This window comes from Dromiciops gliroides, chromosome 2 (assembly GCF_019393635.1).
Source record: "Dromiciops gliroides isolate mDroGli1 chromosome 2, mDroGli1.pri, whole genome shotgun sequence".
Taxonomy (NCBI): Eukaryota; Metazoa; Chordata; class Mammalia; order Microbiotheria; family Microbiotheriidae; genus Dromiciops; species Dromiciops gliroides.
The window spans coordinates 385,765,634-385,788,295 of record NC_057862.1 but is presented as its reverse complement, the minus strand read 5'-3'; the positions used below and the strand labels follow the sequence as shown (position 1 = coordinate 385,788,295).

The 22,662-nt window shown below is 38.2% G+C and overlaps 1 protein-coding gene across 1 annotated transcript; it reads left to right on the top strand.

Moving 5' to 3' along the window:
• The first annotated feature begins 8,106 nt into the window (after nt 1-8,106).
• Nucleotides 8,107-13,327, top strand: LOC122742895 (olfactory receptor-like protein I9). The gene is made up of 2 exons (XM_043987470.1): nt 8,107-9,017; nt 13,297-13,327. The coding sequence occupies exons 1-2, from the start codon at nt 8,110-8,112 to the stop codon at nt 13,325-13,327; spliced, it is 939 nt and encodes a 312-aa protein (XP_043843405.1). The 5' UTR covers nt 8,107-8,109.
• Nucleotides 13,328-22,662: the final 9,335 nt, after the last annotated feature.

The window sequence follows — 22,662 nt, the reverse complement described above, 5'->3', positions numbered from 1 at the left end:
TAAACCAAAGAAAGACTAAAGGCTTCAAGTTTGAATCCAGGGGTGACATAGAACCAGTTGAATACCTTGATCCTCTCCAAGAGATAGTAAGCATGAACCTATCAAAAAGATTATTGATGAATATGTCAAGATGCTAATGTTACTAGCATTCTGAAAACAACGCTGAATGGGAAGAATACATTTATGTAAATTATCACCTATATAATAACGATGTTAAGGAAAGACAAGAATATATTATTTATTAAGCACTGAATATGTTCCAGGAACGATGTTAATCTCTTTGCTCTGGGGATACACACATACAAATAAAAAGAAAGACAGTTTCTGCACTCTAGATGCTTACATTCTAATGTGGAAAGGCAACTCACAAGAGAGTTGAAATGAAGAATTGGGGGTGAGGGGAAGGTAAGGGGTGGAGGGAAACAATAAAATTTGATCATCCAAATACCCTGCACAAAATGGTGGCCCCAGGAGGACTTCGCCAATTAGATAAAGGTGCTGACATGGAAAAGAGATGTTTCATTGTGAGAAGGCAGCACGGTGGATGAAAATTTCAGGATAAGGAGGTCCCATATACTGAGGGACTTTCCAGGTTAAAGCTTCAGCTGAGGCATGCTGTTGAAGTTTATGTTTGAAATTGTAAAATGGACCATAACAATTTGGAAAGTACCCTAAAAATCTCATGAAATGTTAGGAAAACATAAGACCTATCTCCATAAAACATCTATAGAGAGATGTACACTTCTGTGTCAAAAGAAAAAAAATAAAATGATAGATAATAGTCTTTTTTTTAAAGATAATAGTCTTGAAGCATATAATAAAGAAGTCAGAAATCTATGTAAATACTTTTGGAATAAGTAGACATCAATTCACTAAGCAATAATAAAAGCTGATAATAGTTATACCCACTGGATTTGTCAAATGTAGTCAAAAGTGGCTTCCTTGCAGATGGAACCTATGAACATCTAAGATCTAGAATCAGAATCAAAAGGTCCTCCATGGGCAATATCTGCACTAATCAGTCAATACTATATTGATAAATGTGTTAAATATCTGAGTCATGTGGAATTGTGGAAATGGAGGGAATTAATGATGGACCCCACCATAGATACCAAAAACCTTCAAAAAGTTTGTCTTTTTTTTTTTTTTTGCAGGGCAGTGGGGGTTAAGTGACTTGCCCAAAGTCACACAGCTAGTAAGTGTCAAGTGTCTGAGGATGGATTTGAACTCAGGAACTCCTGAATCCAGGGCCGGTGCTTTAACCACTGCGTCACCTAGCTGCCCCCAAAAGTTTGTCTTGAAGGTGTCTGAACTAGTGATCAATGTAGGTTATACAAATAAATGGTAGCAATGGTTTATTACATCTATGCAGGCTGTAATAATTTAGCACTTACTAAATACTTAGCAGGATATAAACTAGTGGCTAGAATTGTAGATCAAAATCTCTCTTCCTGGACTGATAGACAACAAATCTCCATACTACAAATATAGGTCTCAAGATATCCCAAATAACTCAACCAATAAACTGTTTTAGATCTAGTATATTATCATGGACCAAACATTCTAATGAAGGAGAAAACCTATACATATATAAATATACACATGAAGTACTGTCTCTTTAAGAGTCTACCCTTTCATATGGAGCAATTTAGTGTTTTTAAGAAGCAGGAAAAGAATCTGGTTTAATGAAAACTACTAAAAAAATTCATGGGTAAAGAAACATAATTACCAGACAGGAAATGAGCAGTTTAGTGTAGAAAATGAACTGTGAGATAAGTATAAAGACTTAAGTCCCATTGTAAAGGATATAAGATGATGCCACTGTTGCATGTGAACAGTTTGGTGGTTTAAAGAGTACAAAAAAAGAACTTTTCTTTATTAAAAACTGATAAAAATTTAAGTGTGAAGAAATGATTTTCAAAGACAGACTGGAAGAGGACTTTTTTTTTTTGTGGGGCAATGGGGGTTAAGTGACTTGCCCAGGGTCACCCAGCTAGTAAGTGTCAAGTGTCTGAGGCCGGATTTGAACTCAGGTCCTCCTGAATCCAGAGCCAGTGCTTTATCCACTGTGCCACCTAGCTGTCCCCAAGAGGACAATTTTTAAGATGGATAAATAAATAGCTGAAACTATAGGCATTAAGGTCTCGAAACATTCACATATTTAAAGACTTGAGAGGGCAAAACCAACAAAATTTTAAATTGTGTATATGTTTGGAGATTATGGTGGCCTTAAAGAAGGATTGTGAATTTCCTAGGTATTTGGTGCTTTTTTTAAAACTCACAAATGAAGAATAAATGGGTCGGGGGCAGCTAGATGGCACAGTGGATAGAGCACCGGCCCTGGAGTCAGGAGTACCTGAGTTCAGGTCCGGCCTCAGACACTTAACACTTACTAGCTGTGTGGCCCTGGGCAAGTCACTTGACCCCAATTGCCTCACTTAAAAAAAATTTAAAAATAAGAATAAATGGGTCATTGAAAGGCCAATGAAGAGGTTGAAGCAGCCTGGCCAGAATGGTGAATGAACTAGCCACAGGCTCAATGAACAAGAAGACTTCAGATACTAGTTTATGAGTAGCTGAATAAAGATCAGAAGTCAATGGTAAAGAAATTCAGTTCCAACTGCAACTCTTCAGTAGAAGAGAGAGGCGAAACCTCTCAAAAGAGCCTGTTGTTTTCCTTTACCCTCAGTGGTTTGAGAGGAAAAAGCAGAAAGGGGAAAGATAGATTTTACAGATATTTTGCTGTATAGGAAGAGACGTTGGGATCTTATTGGACAGCACAGAAAACTGGTAAGTGAAGTGCTGGCTAGACTTGCCTGTGTTGCCCAGAGACAAGTAGTCTTATAAGCTTTGTAGTTCTCAGGTTAAAGAGAACTGCTATCCAAATCAATAATGGAAGAGTTTTCCAAATCCATCTTAAGAGGGATTGAGTAAAAGAATTGTAAATGTCACTTAACCCTCATTGCTCCACACACACACAAAAAGGATAGTAAATGCCTCAACATATTGAGAGTAGAAGAAAAGAGCATTTGCTCATGTGGAAATCAGTTAGGCTCATAAGGGAAGCAGAAAGCAGAGAAATTGCTTTGAGTGGTGCAGTAGTTTCTGAATGGACCAATGACATCAAAGCTTGAGGTCCAGAGTTGTGAGTTACATTGAATACATTCAACCACTCATTCGAGCACTTTCTTCCCTCCTATGTTCCTGTTAGGTTTCTCTTAAATGTGTGTCAACTCTACTTTATTGAAACTGAGTACATTTCCCATAAAGAAATAAATAAAAATAAGAAACTGAGTACATTGGTGGGAAAGTATAACTCAGATTTGTGTGTGCATTATGACATGTTTATTCTTCTTGCATTTGCTTCAATATATCTATATGGATGAAATTGATATTTCTTTGTTCCTATTACTAAATGAATGGTTATGTTTGAAAATACCTTGGTGTCATCATTGTAAGTAGTTGGTTGGAATAAATGAATATGTCTTGGTAAAGACTCAAGAATCATAGTAGTGAATATGGTAATATATTCCCTACCCAAACATACACACACAATAGAGTTACCCCATGGAAATTGAAGAGTCCTTCTCTGGGAACCTAGACCTACTCATAAGAGAAAAGGTAGGAGTAGACAAGGCATCCCAGATAGAAAGTAGGTAGCCAATAGGTCAAGAGAAGGTTTGATATTCTGAATTCTTACGCTAGGCAAGCCTCTTGGGTTTTATGTTCAGCATAAATACAATGGGAATAAATAATGGAAACAGCCATTCTAGAAAAGCAATCTGGAACTATATCCCTGAAAGGTATTACATTTAGTGCATACCTTATGATCTAGCAATACTAGAACTATGCCTATACCCCTAAAGAGTTCAAAGAAAGAGGGAAGAGGCTCATGTATACAAAATATTTGAAGCAGCTCTTTTTGTCATGGCTAAGAACTAGAAAGTAAGCAGTATTTGTTAGCTGGGGAAACAAACACTCAACATATTGTGTTATATGAATAGAATGGAAAACTTTTATGCCATAAGAAATGACAAAGGAGATGGTTTCAGAGGAACCTGAGGGGACTTCTATGAATTGATTTAGATTGAAGTAAATAGAACCAGGTGTACAATCTGTACCATAAGTACATCATAAAAATGAAGAACTTTGAAAGGCTAAAGAATTATGATCAGTACAATGACCAGTCATGTTTCTCGAGGACCCATGATGAAGACTGCTTCCCAGCTCCTGACAAAGAGATGGATTAAATAGGCAAAATAAGACACATTTTGGAACATGCCTATACAATACACACAACTATGTGTATTGTTACAAGAGTTTTTCTTTTATCCAATTGGTGGGAAGGGAGAGAAAATTAAAAAAGGTTTTTTTTTTTTTTTTGTGAGGCAATTGGGTTTAAGTGACTTGCCCAGGATCACACAGCTAGTAAGTGTCAAATGTCTGAGCTCGGATTTGAACTCAGGTCCTCCTGAATCCAGGGCTGGTGCTCTATCCACTGTGCCACCTAGCTGCCCCTAAAAAAAGTTTTTTAAAAAAAATACAAGGTAGTTAGGGAGGGCACTAGCATTTGAGAGGATGGGGACAGAGCCCAGAGACTTAGACAAACAATTTGAAACTTTACTCCCTGAGAGGGAAGATTGTCTCCTTTCTTTATAATTCTCTCCTTCCCAAACCCAATATCCCGACAAGATAATATAGATAATTTTGTGATCTATTTCTATAGTACTTTATACTCACCAAAGCGTTTTGATACCAGTTTTCTTATGAGGGAAAACTACTTTTACTTGCCTAGGCCCTGAAGGGACTGGTTTTATTACTGGAGATAGTGTAGCATATTGTAAAGATTATCAAATTGAGTTAGAAAATCTGGGCTTGGGTCCTAAAGATGATTCCTAGCTATAGGACTATAATAACATACTTTATACTCATCCCCAGTTTGCTATAAATATTATTATTATTATTATTTTATTAATAGCAGCAGTATTTTGCTGAATAAGGAGAACAGAGAAGAGCACAGAATCACAGAACTTAAAGCTAAAGCAGAAACTTAAGCTAAAAGGGACTTCAGAAAAATCTCAGTCAATATCATCATTTCATAAATGAGGATTCCTGGACAAAGAGGTATTGAATGCCTTTCCCCAGGTCAACCTTTGGTTCAATGAAGAATGGGAAATTACTATAGGATCTTTCTTCACCTTCTGTGTTCTCTCAGGAATGGGTACTCCCACTGGTCTTAGTTACCTCTAAGAATACGTTCTTGGGGATTGTTCCATAGAGACCACTTCAAGCCTAAATGCTGATAATGCCACTTCTCAAGTGCCAGCACAATCGTAATGGCTGAAGATCATGAAGCAGCTCAAGATCCCTTAGCTCCATTGTTTTCCTCTACTCCTTTTCAGATACTCTCCATTCAGCCAGATCTCTGACATGAAGTTATCAATTGACTACTGAGCTGAAATGAACTTAGAGCAGAAGATTCAAACTTTCTCCCCGTAGCTGTAAGGAGAAGCTTTGCCCAGTCCATCTCGGTCCAGTAAGTGTTTATCCTCATAGCTCAGGACCAAATGTATTCCACCCTCACCTTCACAGTATTTATGTAACATAGCATGATACAATGGAAAGAGTATTGAACTAGGTATTAGAATTCTAGTTCCAGCTCTGCTAATTACTATCCAGTGGCAGGGACTTAATACTTTGGAAAAGTAATTTTATGTCTTTGGGCTCAACTTATTAACTAGTAAAATGATTGTGTTGGATTATATGAGCATTAGATTCAAAGGTTTCATATATATAATGTCCTAAAGTCTCTTCTAACTCTAGCATTCTATGTTCTTCAGTCCATTCTAACTAGTATTCTGTGTTCTAAGGTCCTTTCCATCTCTAACTTCCTGTGATTTTTTTATGAGTTCAGGAGCACACGAAGCTGTGTATCCCCAATTGGTTGGATGTCCACGTCCAAAACTGTCCATACTTAAATAGACATTTTTGCCACTCAAAATAGGAGCCACTAAAAATCATCAAGAGGCAGAGAGTAGAGGGAGAGGCAGAGTCTGGAGAAGGAATTAAACATACCTTTTTAGCATACTCCCCAAGTCCTTAAACTGTAAAGAGAATAGCACAGAAACCCTCATGGAGAATTAATGGTATTTACTGGAACAAGACAAGAGAGAGAATGAATCTGTCCTCATTTTCTTAAGTCTGCCAATGAGCATTTTCTTTCTTTTTTTTTTTTTAAGTGAGGCAATTGGGGTTAAGTGACTTGCCCAGGGTCACACAGCTAGTAAGTGTTAAGTGTCCGAGGCCAGATTTGAACTCAGGTACTCCTGATTCCAGGGCCGGTGCTCTATCCACTGCACCACCTAGCCACCCCCCAATGAGCATTTTCTAAGCCACTACTAATTGCCAAACACTGGAGTATGAAGAAAGATATAAGGAAGTCTCTGCTTTCAGTACTCACAGTATAATGGGAGAAAATATGCTAATGACAATGCACAAACAAGCTGCGTACTGGAGAAATTGGAGACAGTCCACAGAGGGAAAGCACTAGCATTAAGGGGAGCTAGGAAAGGCTTCTTGCAAAAGATGAAACTTTATTTGAGAGGTTTTCTGAGAAGGAAGCCAGGGAAGTTAGGAGGTAAAAAAGAGAAGGGAGTTCTAGGAATTGGAAACATCAAGTAAAAATTCCTGGATTTGGGAGGCGAGGTGTCATGTGTGAGGAACAACAAGGAGGTCGGTGTCACTGGATCACAGTGTACATTGTGGGGTGAGGAGGTGGTGGCAGCAAGGAATAAGAAGTCTGGAAAGGTAGGAAAAGGGCAAGTTATAAGGATTTAAAAAGCAAAACAGAGGATTTTATATTTGATTTTGGAGACAATACAGAGCCACTATAATTGATTGGGGGTGGGTGGGTAACATGTTCAGTCTTGCACTTCTCTTATCTTCTATATGGTAGGCAATATGATTTCAGGGAAATCAGAGCAACTATATGCACACCCCCTTCAGGCTACCCAGCCCCACTGCTCCACTGAGGAGGTCAAGTTTGACACCTGAAATAACTGGTTCAGGCAGGATCTTGGGAAATCACTAACCTTAAGAATAAAAAAGTATTGGAAGTTCCACTCTGATATTAGAAGCCTTTTTCTTGGAATGGAGACAAGGTATTGACACTAGAAGCCACCTCACCATTCTTTCTTAGTGTCTCCTTTTCTACCATTGTGACCACTGAGAACTTGCTCAGGGGGTAACTGGTAAAAAAGGAAACTCCAGAGGCACAGAATGAACTTGTCCCTTGTTGACTCATCAGATCATAGAACTTTAAAACATGGGGTTTAGAACACAACACAGAATGTTAGAACTGAAAGGGAAGCTAGAAAGTATAATAGCAGAAATATTAAGAGAGAGATAATTAAAATATGAATTTGTGGAATGTTAGGGTTAGAAAAGGCCTTAGAACAAAGATTAAGAATATAGATCATCAGACCAGAAGCAACCTTGGAGGTCATCTCAACTCAAATTGATGAACCTTCTCTATAAATTCCCCAACAGTTGTTCATCCATCTGCTGCTTGAAGCCCTCCAGTGATGAATACTTGATTAAAAACTGAACCCTGTTGGAGAGCTATGAAGGTTTGGCATTGAATCAGTGTTTGCTTCCCTATCATTTCTTCCCTTTTGTCTTAGTTCTGCCAGTGCAGTTTCTTTTTTTTTTTTTTTGAGGCAATTGGGGTTAAGTGACTTGCCCAGGGTCACACAGCTAGTAAGTGTCAAATGTCTGAGCTCGGATTTGAACTCAGGTCCTCCTGAATTCAGGGATGGTGCTCAATTCACAGTACCACCTAGCTGCCCCCCACCAGTGCAGTTTCAAAGAATAAGTCTACTCCCTCTTCCATATTATAGCCCTCCAAATATTTGAATGGAGATATTATGAGGCAACAAAGTAAGACTTTTATGGATAATTTGTTATTCATTATAAGTAAAATAAATTATTAGAAGGAATGTAAATATGAAACATTAAAGCAGAAGTTCAATATGACTTCAAAAGACAATTGTTAAATTTTCTAAATTTGATATTATATTTGTCTCCAGAAAAAAAAAACACATCAAAAATATGGGCAAAGGAAACCAGACCAGTGTCTCTGAATTCTTTCTCTTGGGATTCTCCCAGAGGCCTGAGCAGCAGCTGATATTCTTTGGATTGTTCCTGAGCATGTATTTGGTCACTTTAGTTGGGAACTTGACCATCATCCTGGCCATTATATTTGACTCTCACCTCCATATCCCAATGTATTTCTTTGTGGCTAACCTCTCCTTTGCTGACATGAATTTTCCCTCCACCACAGTCCCCAAGATGCTGGCTGACAATAGATCAGGAAATAATAAAATTTCTTATGGTGGATGCCTGGCACAGCTCTACTTCTTTGGCCTGCTTGCAGATCTGGACAATTTCCTCTTGGCTGTCATGGCCTATGACCGTTACGTGGCCATCAGTTGTCCCCTATATTATGCCACTGCCATGAGTCCCCAACACTGTGTTTTGATGGTCGTAGTATCCTGGGTAGTTACTGTCATTCATGCCCTGCTACACATTCTCCTACTGGATCGGCTGGTCTTCTGTGGTCCTAATACCATACCCCACTTCTACTGTGACCTGATTCCACTCTTAAAGCTAGCCTGTTCAGACACCCATGTAAATGAGCTGATGCTCTTCCTAGTGTCTGGTCCTTTACTCGTTGGGCCTTTTCTGTGTATCTTAGTGTCTTACATTTACATATTCTTGGCCATACTGAAAATCCATTCTCCACAGGGGAAACACAAAGCCTTTTCCAACTGCACTTCCCACCTCTCCATGGTCTCCCTGTTCTATGGGTCAGCAATTGGGGCTTATTTGTGTCCCTCACCCATTAGCTCCACTGGGAAAGAGAGAGCTTTTGCAGTCATGTACATGGTGGTGACCCCGATGCTGAACCCCTTCATCTATAGCTTGAGGAATAAGGACATGAAGAGGGCCATAAGGAAGCTTCAAAACAAGGGAACACTCCTCTTTTGGGAACTGACCCTGACTTTCAGGACTCATACTTCCCAGTATGGCAAGCAATGACTCTTAGGGTTATTGGAGATCTGTTTTTTAGAAACTAGACTATATTTAGAATCAGAATCAGAGAATCTTAGAGTTGGAAAGGACTAAAGAGGACTCCTAGTCCAACTTATATGTGAAAAGGAATTTCTTCCACGATATACTACAAAAGATATTGGCGATAAGAATGCTTTCAAGTGAGGGCCAGTTTAAAAAAAAACCAACTAAGAATACTTAGCACAGGTGAGATAAGACTTAAAGGAGACATGATAGCTATATTCAACCATTAGAAAGCTGTTACATAGAAGAATTCAACTTGTTGTGAGTTACCCCACAGAGCATATCTAGAGCCTATTGGTAAAAGTTACAAGGAAACAGATTCTAGTTCAACCTATGGAAAATCTTCTCAAGGATTAGTATGATCCAAAAGTGAAATGGGTCTCCTCAACTCATAATGAGTTCCTTATCACTCAAAGCAGCTTATCTTACTTTTGAATGGTTCTTACTGTTATGGAGATTTCTTTATTTGTAGCCCCAAACTCCCCTTTGACAATTTAGATCCATCATTCCTAGCTTTGTGTCTAGGACTAGGAACAAGTCTGATCCATCTTCCTATGGCGACCTCAGATATCTGAAGATAGTGTTCATGCCTCCCCCCTATAAAACACATACACACACATATATGTTTTGCCTTTGACATGCACACGTCCCCATTTACTTAAAGATTCTTCATATAACATGTTTTCTAATCTACTTATAACACTGATGTTCCTCCTCTAGACACTCCAGCTTCTGTCTTTTCTATAATCCTAAAGTATGAGGCCCAGAAATCACATGCAAGATATGCCAAATGACCAGTCAAAGGACAATGGAACCATTACCTCCCTCACTCTATGTGCTTTTATGGATTTGGGGCTGCTACAGCAAACTGTTAACTTATAATGAGTTTTCTTGTTCCAGTAACCCCCCCCCCCAGCTTTTTCTCACAAATTTCTCTCTACCCATATATCCCTTTTAATTGATGTGTCTATCAGTTACAGCCCCCGAGATGTAAAATACTTTTAAAGGAGGGGGGTTGAGATTATTATATAATCTGACCACCTATCACCTGCAATAACTAACATGATTCCTCTAGTTTATCATTGCAAAACATCACCTTTTAGTTTGGGGAAAAAAGATATGAACTAAGAATGGAAATATGGAAAGGTGGAAGCCAACCAGAGGGATAGCTAGACCAGAGTTGGGGAGTAACCAATTCTATATGTGAGAAACTTGCTTACCTACATTTGTATTGTCTATGACCCACCATTACTCTTTTTTTTGTGAGGCAATTGGGGTTAAGTGACTTGCCCAGGGTGACACAGCTAGTAAGTATTAAGTGTCTGAGACTGGATTTGAACTCAGGTACTCCTGACTCCAGGTCTGGTGCTCTATCCACTGCGCCACCTAGCCGCCCCTGCCCCCATTACTCTTTTTTTTTTTTTTTGCAGGCAGTGGGAATTAAGTGACTTGCCCAGGGTCACACAGCTAGTAAGTGTCAAATGTCTGAGGCCGGATTTGAACTCAGGTACTCCTGAATCCAGGGCCGGTGCTTGAACCACTGCGCCATCTAGCTGCCCCCCCCATTACTCTTAATCATAGGATTTTACAGTTGGGATGAATCTTGGAAATCATGTAGTCCAAATGTCTCATTTTGCAAATAGGAACCTGAATTCCTAAAAAATGAAGTAACTTCTCCAAGATAACACAGATAATAAGGGGCACAATTGTGATTTGAAAACAGGTCTTCTACCTCAAAGCTCAGTTTTCTTTCCAACAGATCACTGTAATTGGTATTCTATTGAAAGTGATTGACCCAAACCTTTCTTTTTTTTTTTGTTTTTTTTTGCTGGGCAATGGGGGTTAAGTGACTTGCCCAGGGTCACACAGCTAGTAAGTGTTAAGTGTCTGAGGCCGGATTTGAACTCAGGTACTCCTGAATCCAGGGCCGGTGCTTTATCCACTGCGCCACCTAGCCGCCCCGACCCAAACCTTTCTATAGCATTATGGGGGGAAATTAAGTCTCTTCATGTTCCTCATTTTGTCCCAACTTTCCCCCAAATTTCGCCCCAATGTTGTGATATCCTGAATCCAGTTGAACTAGATCATCTCTAAGGTGCCTTCCAGTTCTGACATTGTATGACATAGTGAAGCTTTGTTTAAATCTAACCTTGTCTCACATTAAGAGAAGAAGGTGCTTGGAAATTGGAATCAGATGATCTGGGATAAAGTTGAGGCTCTGTTACTATCTCTATTACCTTAAGCAAATCATTTAACCTACTTATTTTTCAATTTCCTCCCCTATAAAAAGGAGTCAATAACACTTGCACTATCTATTCCACCTGGGTATTATGGGGCTTATATGGATATATTATGAAGGGTATTACTGTTCCTATGGGTTGTATTCAATGACTTCTGATTTTCCTTTCCACTCTGAAATTCTATGATATGAGATGAAATATATAGAATGCTTTGCATACCATAAAATGCCATGCAAATAAATGTTGACCATTGCTGTTATTAAAATTGATCTTATCCTTTGCACAGGCCCAAAGAGTTGCAGTGTCTGATTTAAGGACTAGGTGGGAGGGGAGGGCATAGAGTGAAATGAATCATAAAGGAATAGCCACAGCAGATATAACAATGCAGAGAATTGAAGATTTCTGCCATAATATAATACAAAACAAAGAAGCCTTCTTTCATTGGCTATTTCTTTATACTTAAAAAATCTATACATGTAGGGGGCAGCTAGGTGGCACAGTGTATAAATCACTGGCCCTGGATTCAGGAAGACCTGAGTTCAAATCTGACTTCAGATACTTGACACTTACTAGCTATGTGACCCTGGACAAGTCACTTAACTCCCATTGCCCCACAAAATAAACAAAAAACCCCAAACAAAAAAAATCTATACATGTTACTTCATTGATATAGACAACTTCTAGTGTGGAAATTCCTCCTACTGTTGCATGTTAACAACTTCTCTGTAGTCTGTTGCCTGGGAGCATTGAGCAGTTAAACATCTTCCCAATGGTCACAGTCAATTAGGAGTCAGAAATGTGATTTAGACTCATGTCTTCTTGACTCTAAAGCTAGCACTCTATTACATCACACTGCCTCTCTTCATCATACTCACCCATTGGAAAATCTATCATTGTAAACAATGGCACTTGATTAATATAGGTTGATTCATTCAACAAACATTTATTAATATCTACCCTGTGTAGAAATATATGGTAGAGAATGAGGTCAATACAGCATTTAATTAAAATGCTATCCTTGGGGTGGCTAGGTGGCACAGTGGATAGAGCACAGGCCCTGGAGTCAGGAGTACCTGAGTTCAAATCCGGCCTCAGACACTTGACACTTACTAGCTGTGTGACCCTGGGCAAGTCACTTATCCCCAATTGCCTCACTAAAAACAAAACAAAAACAAACAAACAAACCAAAAAAAAGATGCTATCCTTTCTCTCATGGTATGTGCAACCTAGGAAGGAAATGAGAATCCAAAATAAATAGGCATAATATTTTAATAATTACATAAAAATTGCATCAAAGGTATGCAGGAGGGGAAAATGCTATTTCAAGTCCAAGGGACAAAGTCAATTAATCGACAGTATTTACTAAATGGCTACTATGTTCCAGGCACTGTGCTAGATGATAGTGATACAAATAAAGAGTGAAACAGTTTTGTGCCCTGTATTGAATTGGGAAATACAACAAATACAGATGTGTACAAAAGAAATACAAAGTAGATATAACACTTTTGTTGAGACAGGCAATATCACTTGGAATTAGGAAACGTTTCATGGAGAATGTAGATATTTCAATGGGACTTTAAATAACACGTAGAAACTCAATTCAAGAGGCATTTAAAAAATTAAGTATATTCTACATACAAGAAACTGTGCCAGGCATAAGAGATACAAAGACAAAATGCAAATAGTCTTGATCCTAAAGGAATTTTCATTCTAATTGGAGCATGCCACATTTACAGATATCACTAAATACAAGATACTTTGAGGCCATTTGGGATGAACCTTGGACATCATGTAGTTTAAGTCTCTCATTTGGCAGGGAAAAACCTGAATTCCAAAGAGATGAAGTGACTTTTCCAGGATAAGATAGACAATGAGGGACAAATCTGAGACTTGAAAAAAGGTTTTCTGCCTCAGAGTCCAGTATTCTTTCCCATAAAACTATCTTGTCATAGATATATGGAGAAATTTGTAAACAACTAGAGGATCAGAAATTATTTTTCAAAAGAAAACAGTAAAATTATAAAAATTTATCACTTTAATTCCCTACTTTTGTACTTGGTAATTACTTCTGATAGCTTGAGAGAGAGGTAGAGAAGAAATCCTTTTTCTGTTAGGGTAGCAGAGGAACAGGACTTTAAAAATATATAAGATAATGAAGCAAAATTTTAAATCAGGTCAATGGGGCCCATTATGATTTGAACTGAAAAAGGACTGAGGTTGGGAGTTAGCTTTTAAATGTCTCGGCATCTCAGTGTTTTGTCGAATTCATACATGTGGTGACAAGCACATATTTTAATTTCCCTATATGACTGAAGGAAGCACAGGGAAATAAAATGAGAGGTTAACTAGAGTAATGATACAAGTTGATTTATCCATTGGACTTGTTCATGTTTACATTTTTTGTTTCATTAGTAACATGTGAGGTAACATTCCCTTCATGGGTAATACAATACCTGTATACTCAAAAAATATTTTACCTCTGCTCTGAGGATATTTTATCCTGGAGGTCTGGGTTTTAAGCACAAATACTTAATTTTGTAGAATAAGGACTGGGTATCTGATTGGGAGAAAGAGGAGCTTTCTTTTCAACTAACCAATCTCTAACTCCCTATCACTTTGGAACCACATGCTGGCACCCTGTAGTGTCTGACTAGTGTCTGACAACTCAGGAAGCATGCCACAAACTACTAGTTCCAGAGGACAAGGTGGAATTGGTACTCCACACTGTGGTTTAGTCCTTCGGTGCTCCTCCAACTCTAAGTTATAGGGTTGCTTCCCTTCTTTTCAGGAGTGTTGGTTCAGTAGCTTGAATGGAAGTCCTCTTCTTTTCAGAAAGTTGGATCTAGGAAAGCCCCAATGTCCATGAAATGCCCTGGCCTTGCACTCCAGAGTCCTCACTGCTCTACTGCTACCTCCAATTGCTGATAACTCCGGAGCCAAAAGATTCACTGGGAAGTGCTGTTTAGATAGGCAGACTTCCCCTCTCCCAGGTCTATACTGTAATCTTGGGTATCTGGACTTTTTCTGTGTTTAACTCTTTCCTGATGTCCTGAACTCAATGGGAGGAGGAGGAAGGGAATTCCAGGCTTATGAAAAATCAAGGGAAAAAAAAGACATGAAGAAAGGATAACAAAAGGTGTATTCAAGGGATAGAGTGTAGATCAGTTTGGAACTTAGAAGGTGTTGGAAGAGGAACTGAAAACAGTTCACATTTCTAGATTTCAATAAAGGTCACAAAGTGCTTCAATATTCCTACCTAAACCTTGAAATATAAATGGCCTAATATAGTGTTTATAAGGGCCTTAGTCATCATACTGCTCCCTTAATAGACAACTTAATATAGATGAGTCACAAAAACTGAATTTGAATCTAATATCTGACCTATCTATGAGACCTTAAGTGAGTCCCTTTCCCAATTCAGAACCTCCATTTCTTCATCTGCAAAACAAGGGTGGTGATAACCTACACTTCTGCTCTCACAGGGAGTTGCAAAGATTAAATACATTATTCAATATAAATCACATCATGACCCATAAAAATAAGGTGAATTTTAATGTATTTACCTTGGAATCCTGGGCATTATAATTATCTGTGAGTATACCCATCTGTAAACTTCATGAGGGCAGAAATCATTGAAATTTTCTCTCCCCTGGTGACTAGGACAATGCTTTTCTCACAATAGTGAGTCTTTGTTCAATGAAGGCATGTATGAATAAAGAATTAATTCATGGGGCAGCTAGGTGGTGCAGTGGATAGAGCACCGGCCCTGGAGTCAGGAGTACCTGAGTTCAAATCCGGCCTCAGACACTTAACACTTACTAGTTGTGTGACCCTGGGCAAGTCACTTAACCCCAATTGCCTCACTTAAAAAAAAGAATTAATTCATGCAAATAAATGTCAAATGAAGGCATATATGAACAAAGAATGAATGATTATAATACATACCATTATGAAATATTTTTAAAATTCTTGGTCATAGTCATTTATTGTCCAGGTGTTTACTTTTTCCTTTGGGCATCTTCCAAGTCACAATATAAAATTCTTGAGGGCAGAGATTTTTATGTTTGTTATTGTATCCCTAGCACAGTACTTAGCACATAATAAATATTTAACAAATGCTTGCTTATTGGTTGCTTGCTTGATTTTCTTCAGACACTGAAGAGTATGGTGGTTCATTGAACAAAGAGAAAAAAGAACTTCTCAAAAAACTAAGGGAAAGATTTCCCTCTTCCATTGTTTGGGACTTTTCCAGACTCCCAGTGGGGCCTACCTCATTCTCAAAAGGTGATACTAGCATTTTTCCTTTTTGTCCCCTTTTAATTATACCTTAGCTTATAAGATCTTTGAGAGCAAGATGTGTGTCTTTGTATTTCCCAGCATCTAGCACAAAGGCTTCTACATAGTAAGTAATTGATGTTTTTTGAATGGAATCAAATAACCATGGCTCTTTCTTAAGAAGAGGCTGGTTCTAGTGTGGTTTAATGGAAACGTTATTGAAGTTAGATAAGATAAGATAAAGCATTTATTTCATGGTATGTGTTGGGAACCATGCTAAGCACTGGAGATACAAACAAAAATATACTAAACAGTCCCTTCCCTCAAGGACTTTGCATTGTGGTGGAAGAAAACAACACTTGAAAGAGGAAAGGTTGGCATGGCTGAAGATGGTCAAGAAATACTGTAGAATCAAAGAATCCAGCAAGATAAGGCCAAAGTTGGACTATTCAATCCCAGGAAGTCTCCACTTTTCCAGTGGGAAGAGAATGGAGATAGGTGTCTGTTATGCTTAAAGTCAGAAGACTCAGGTCCAAGTCTTGGCTCCTACACTTATTTTTTAAGACTACAATATTCCATTCTTGTATGGTTCTAAAAGATATGTATATATGTATATATATATATATATATACACACACACACACATGTAAATACACACATATCACATATACACATATACGTATAATATATCAATATCTATGCCATTTATGTCAATATCTATATAATTTATATCTATATCTATATCTCTCTATATATATTATGGGGGAAATAGGTGGTGGGGGTCCTTAGGTATTCCTCTTTAAAGAATTACAACTCTTGCACACAATTCAATTAGAATAAAGATGGTCTTTTATTTGGGCACTTAGAGAAAGTGACCAAGAGGGAAGACTTCCCTCTTGGGGAGAAGATGGCTTAGAGATGTTAATATGAATATATGGATCACCTGGATTTGATGGAGGTACCTTATTGTCTAAAAGGAGCTTTATGAAACCCTGGATTAATAGGATTAATAGGAACAAAATGTCCTTCAGCTGAACTCCAAACCTGAATCCAGACAGCTAGCAGATAAAAGACCCTACCTAGTGATTTCTTTTCCCTCAGGATAGTAAGTACCTTCCTTATGGTAACATCTGGGCATCCTCATCCTTGCCAAACCCTTTTTTGGAATCCTGAGGTCTTATCATGATGCTTCTGTATTCCCTCCATACTTGTTATAACTGAAATTATTAAACTACTTTTTGCTTCTGGGTTGATTTCTGTATCATACTATTGAAACTGACAATGCCCTGTAATCAATGGACTAAAACCATGTAGACCCTCAGAAATGGGGAGTCCCCTGAGCTTCTCTCTTAGGAGGGAAGTCTCCACATGATCATGCTATGTGTTATATTTCTTCTTGGGACAATAAAATATTAAATCGATATTATGTTTTTTCTGTCTCTGTTTTGTAGGAGAAATTAAACATTTCTCTGAACTGTGTAGGAGACAGGCAGATAAAAAAGCTATATTTTAATATTCAACAGAGACATCTTTCTCCTTGAATGGAAGAAAAGCCAAAGCTTTTATAGAGGATAGATGGGGTGATCACCCAACAATAGAAAGTTCCCTTTGGGGGTGGGTGGGGAAAGATTCTTGAGAGTCAGGGGGATTTTCTTTTGGAATGATAGTCCTGATCTCTGGAGTTATCTTTGTCTCCTAGCTCAGGTAGTAGCCATGCCCAACTGACTTTCCTGCTATTGAATTTAATCTCCCCTAAGTTCTTAGGTGTGTCCATCCTTTAGTTTGGATTCTCAAGGAGAGTTACCCCAGACCCATATCAATATATATCAATATCTATATCTATATCTATATATACATACATATATATATATCTATCTTTTATAGATATAGATACTTCTAGGGATATGTAAGTCCATTCATTCATTAATTCATGGGTGCCTACCAATTATAAGGCTATACAAGGCATTTTGGAGGATCTTAAGATGTAAAAGATATGGCTACAAGTTTCTTGAGATCAGGCTACTAGTAGAGATAGAATAGAAATAGCCATTCTAATGGATTGCTTAATTTCTTATAGGTGAATAAAGATCTGGGGTGGGGACACATACATCTCATTGTATGTATACTTTTTTCTGGAGAGAGAGAGATTGTTGTGTAGATGTATAGCTATAGGAACATAGGTTACTAGGCTTTAGGGCTGGAAAGAATTTTAAAGTCTAACCACCTAGTTATACAGAAAAGTTAAATGAAGCCCAGAGAGAAAAAGTGATTTCCCAAAGGTCACACAGCAAGTAAGAAACAAAGCTGGGATTTGCATCCATGTCCTGTAACTCTAAATCTGGTACTCTTTTCACATCCCTACATTGAATCCTTTCAGACAATGCTTTAATGTGAAAATGGAAGGAGCTTGTTGTGGTATATGGACAAAAAATAGTCACATATATACATTTTCTAAGAGTTGTATTCAATTCAATTTTTTTTGGGGGGGTGAGGCAATTGGGGTTAAGTGACTTGCCCAAGGTAGTAAGGTAGTGTCAAGTGTCTGAGGCCGAATTGGAACTCAGGTCCTTCTGACTCCAGGGCTCTATCCACTGCACCACCTAGCTGCCCCCAATTCATCAAATCTTTAGGGAGCATTGATTATATGCAAAGTCCAGTACTGGGTACCCTGAGGAATTCAAAAGTGTGAAAAGTCCCCATAAATATTCATATTACCTCCAGCCTAGGGAAGTAATAATCTATTGTCCTTTGCCCCATCAGATTCCTGTAGTATTGTCTTCAGTTCTTGAGAACACATTTTAGAAAAGACATGATAAACTGGGAAGTATCAATCAACAAGTATTTATTAAGTAACTGCTAAGTTCCTGGCACTGTCCTAGACTCTAGAAATACAAGTAGAGAGTGAACTAATCTCCATAATATAATTATAATAATAGTAGCTAACATTTATTTAGTCTTTTAAGATTTGTAAAGCACTTTCACAAATTCCATTTTATCTTCACAACCTTCTGAAGTAAGTGCCATTATCATCCCCATTTGACAGATGAGGAAACTGAGGTAGACAGAGGTTAAATGCCTTCCTAAGGTCTCAGCCAGTACAAGTCTAAGGCTAAATTTGAACTCATGTCTTCCTTACTCCAAGATTAGCACTCTATACAATGTGTTACTAGCTATCTTTTTAACTCAAAATGAACTTATATTTTAATGGGGAAGATGACAAACACACATATATAAAATATATACAATATAAATACAAATCTATTTTTAACCATAAAAGTATTTTATTTTCCAGTTACATGTAAAGATAGTTTTTAACATTTGTTTTTATAAAATTTTGAATTCCAAATTTTTTCCCTCCTTCCCTCCCTTCCCTCCCCACTCCCCAAGACAGAAAACACTCTGATATAGGTTATATATGCACATTAAACATATTTCCACTTTACTCATGTTGTGAAAGAAGAATTAGAACAAAAGGGAAAAACCTCAAGAAAGAAAAAAAAAGTAGAAACAGTATGGTTCAATCTGCATCCAGATTCCACAGTACTTTTTTCTGAATGTAGAGAGCATTTTCCATCTTGAATTCTTTGAAATTGTCTTGGATCATTGCATTGCTGAGAAGAGCTAAGTCTTTCATAGTTGATCATCACATAATGTTCCTGTTACTGTGTACAATGTTCTCCTGGTTCTGTTCACTTCACTCAGCATCAGTCCACTTAAGTCTTTCCAGCCTGCTCATAATTTCTTTTTTTTTTTTTTTGCTTTGAATATAATTTTATTTTCCAAAATATATGTAAAAACAAATTTTAACATAAATTTTTTAAAACTTTGAGTTCCAACTTCTCTTCCTCCCTTCATTCCCACTCCGCCACCCATAAGAACTCAAGCAATTCAAAATAAGTTATACATGAGTAGTCATGGAAAACATTCCCATATTATCTAGTTGTGAGAGAAAACAGTCAAAAACCCCCAAAATTTCAGATTAAGGAATTGTTAAGGAGGAAAAGAAAAAAAATTTAAATGTATTTCCATCTGTTCTCAGATACTATCAGTTCTTTCTCTGCAGATGGGCTGCAATCTTCACAAGTCCTTCTGGGTTATAATGGATCATTGCCTTGCTGAAAATAACCACATGCTTCCCATCCCCCACTATTGCTGTTATTTTGTATACAGTACATTTCACTCTGCTTCAGTTCATGTAGGTCTTTTCAGGTTTTTCTGATAGTATCCTGTTCATCATAACCTGTATATAGTACCTTAAGCTTGACAGAGAATTTTCTTCATAAATGCCCAGCAAAGTATTTACCATATGTTTTGCCATTATAATCAATCATTATAACTATTTCCCCTCATCCCACTCTCTCCCCATGACATTTACTCTATCTTCTTTTTACCTATTCCTCCTCAAAAGTGTTTTACTTCTGACTATCCTCTCCCCCGATCTGTACTCCCTTTTTTACCCTTCCTTCCTTATCCTCCTCCCCTCCTACTTTCCTGCAGGGTTAAATAGATTACTCCTCCCAATTGGGTATGAATGCTATTCCCTCCATGAGCCCACTCTGATGAGATCAAGGTTCCTGAGCTAATTCTGTGTTCTAAATTTTTCTTTCTCCCTCCCTCCTCAACTTTTCCTATGAGATCAAGCAATTCAATATGTCATACTTGTGCAGTAATGCAGAACATCTTCATCTTCCTTGAAAGTGTTTTGCTTTTTACTGCTCTCTCCCCCAATCTGCCATTCCCTCCTTCCCTTCTTCCTCCCCCCTTATCTCCCTCCCCTCCCTCAGGGCAAAAATATATTACTATACCTACTTGAGTATGTATGTTAGTCCTTCTTTGAAGCCAATTCTGAAGACATTAAAGTTCACTCACTCCCCAACTCCTTCCCCCTCTGTAAGCTTTTTTCTTGTTTCCTATTACATCCATATTACCACAACTTGTTCAGTCATTCCCCAATTGATGGGAAATTGATTTCCAATTCTTTGCCACCATAAAGAGAGCTACTATCAATATTTTTGTACATATGGGTCCTTTTCCCTTTTCTATGATCTCTTTGGGGTACAGACCTAGTGGTGGTATTACTGGGTCAAAGGGTATGCACAGCCCCATAGCCCTTTGGGCAGAGTTCCAAATTGCTCTCCAGAATGGATGGATCAGTGTACAACTCCACCAACAATGCATTAGTGTTCTAATTTTTCCACAGCTTCTCCAACATTTATCATTTTCCTTTTTTTGCCATACTAGCCAATCTGATACAGGTGAGGTGGTACCTCAGAGTTGCTTTAATTTGCATTTCTATAATCAATAGTGTGGAAATTTATTTTGATTTGGGGACCCTACCTTTAGGCTGAGATTAGAAAGCCTTAGGCCCTCAGGGTCTCTTCCCCTCCTCCTCAGCTTCAGCTGAGTGAAAAAGCCTCGTGGGCTATACAAGACGCCAGGTCAGACAGCTGGGGGGAAAAAAGCCCCCAGCTCCCTCTGACCTGAGTGGAGCTATCTGAAAGATAGCCTGTGCTGAGGCATGAGGCTCGAGAACCACCCCCCCCCCCCCCCAGCTGCAGCTCTGGCTGGCAGATTAGCTTGGCCTGTGGGTGCGAAGGAAGCCCCGAGATTTGAGTGGAGAGAAGAAAAGGTATATATAGACCTGGGAGTGAGACCGGGGGGGGGGAGATGGACTAGAAAAGAAGGAGCCAGGACGGACTAGATGGAGAGACAAGATTGGGGAGATGGACTAAAAGAAGGAGCAAGGACAGACTAGATAGAGAGACAAGATTAAGGAGCGGGGCTGACTAGAGGAGGACGGACTAGATAGACAAGACTGAAGAGAGGCTGACTAGAGGGGAGCGCGGACAAGGACGGAGGAGAGTTCGGTTCGGAAAAGGAGAACTGGGGCTGACAAAGTTATAGGCCTTAATACAATCCAGGGAAAGTGTAACGTGCCCTGAGGCTGGAAGCGGCTAAGGCCCTTAATGTATTCAAGAAGTTCAAAGCACAGCAGGTGGGAAAGAGAAGCAGTGGAAAGAGACCACAGGAAAGCAGTCGGGTTGTACATTTTATTTTCCTGTATTCTTAATTTCAAATAGTATCTTATAAATAAACTCTGCTTGGATTATTTAGTTAAGAGGCTTCTTAATCCTGTGTTTATCAATTTGGGAGTGGAGCAGTGTGGTGGAACTTTATAAATGGCCCACATTAAATTAAACGCAGTCAGATAGCCAAATAGTCACAAGTCCCCAGATTAGTCCTCCAGTCAGATTAGCCCCCCAAATTAGGCTGGTCATCAAAAATATTTCCACAATAGTGATTTAGAGCATTTCTTCATATCGCAATAGATAGCTTTTATTTCTTCATCTGAAAACTGCCTATTCATATCCTTTGACCATTTCTCAATTGGGGAATGACTAAACACAAATATATCAAATATATACACAGAGAGAGGAACACACAAAGTAGTTAAATACATGGTAGTTTGAAAAGGGGGATATAGATGTTGGGAAGTCAAGAAGAGCTTCATATAGAAGTCAGTGGTTAAGCTGCAATTTATTGTTTTAGAGTTATATTTTATTTTCCACAATTACATGTACAAATTTTTAACATTCATTTTTTTAAAAAAATGAGTTCCAGGTTTTCTCCTTCCCTCCCTTTCCAGCCTCTTTCTGATACATAATCAATTTGATATAGGTTATATATGTGAAATCATGCAAAACATATTTCCATATTAGTCATGTTGTGAAATAAAACACAACTCCCTCTCAAAACAACAACAACAACAACATGAAAAGCATAAAGTGAAAAACAGTATGCTTCAATCTGCATTCAGACAAAATAAGTTCTTTCTCTGGAGGTAGATAGCATTTTTCATTATGAATCCTTCAGAATTATCTTGGATCATTGTATTTCTGAGAATAGTTAAGTCATTCATAGTTAATCACATCACAATATTGCTGTTTCTGTGTATGATGTTTTCCTGGTTCTGCTCATTTCATCTGCATTAGTTCATGTAAATCTTTCCAGG

What these genes read in the sequence shown, in the direction of transcription:
- LOC122742895 (XM_043987470.1), top strand. Translation starts at nt 8,110, where the DNA reads ATGGGCAAAGGAAACCAGACCAGTGTCTCTGAATTCTTTCTCTTGGGA. An exon ending in ATGAAGAGGGCCATAAGGAA is followed by an intron (nt 9,018 to 13,296) that starts GCTTCAAAACAA and finishes CTCAGAGTCCAG; the next exon opens with TATTCTTTCCCATAAAACTA.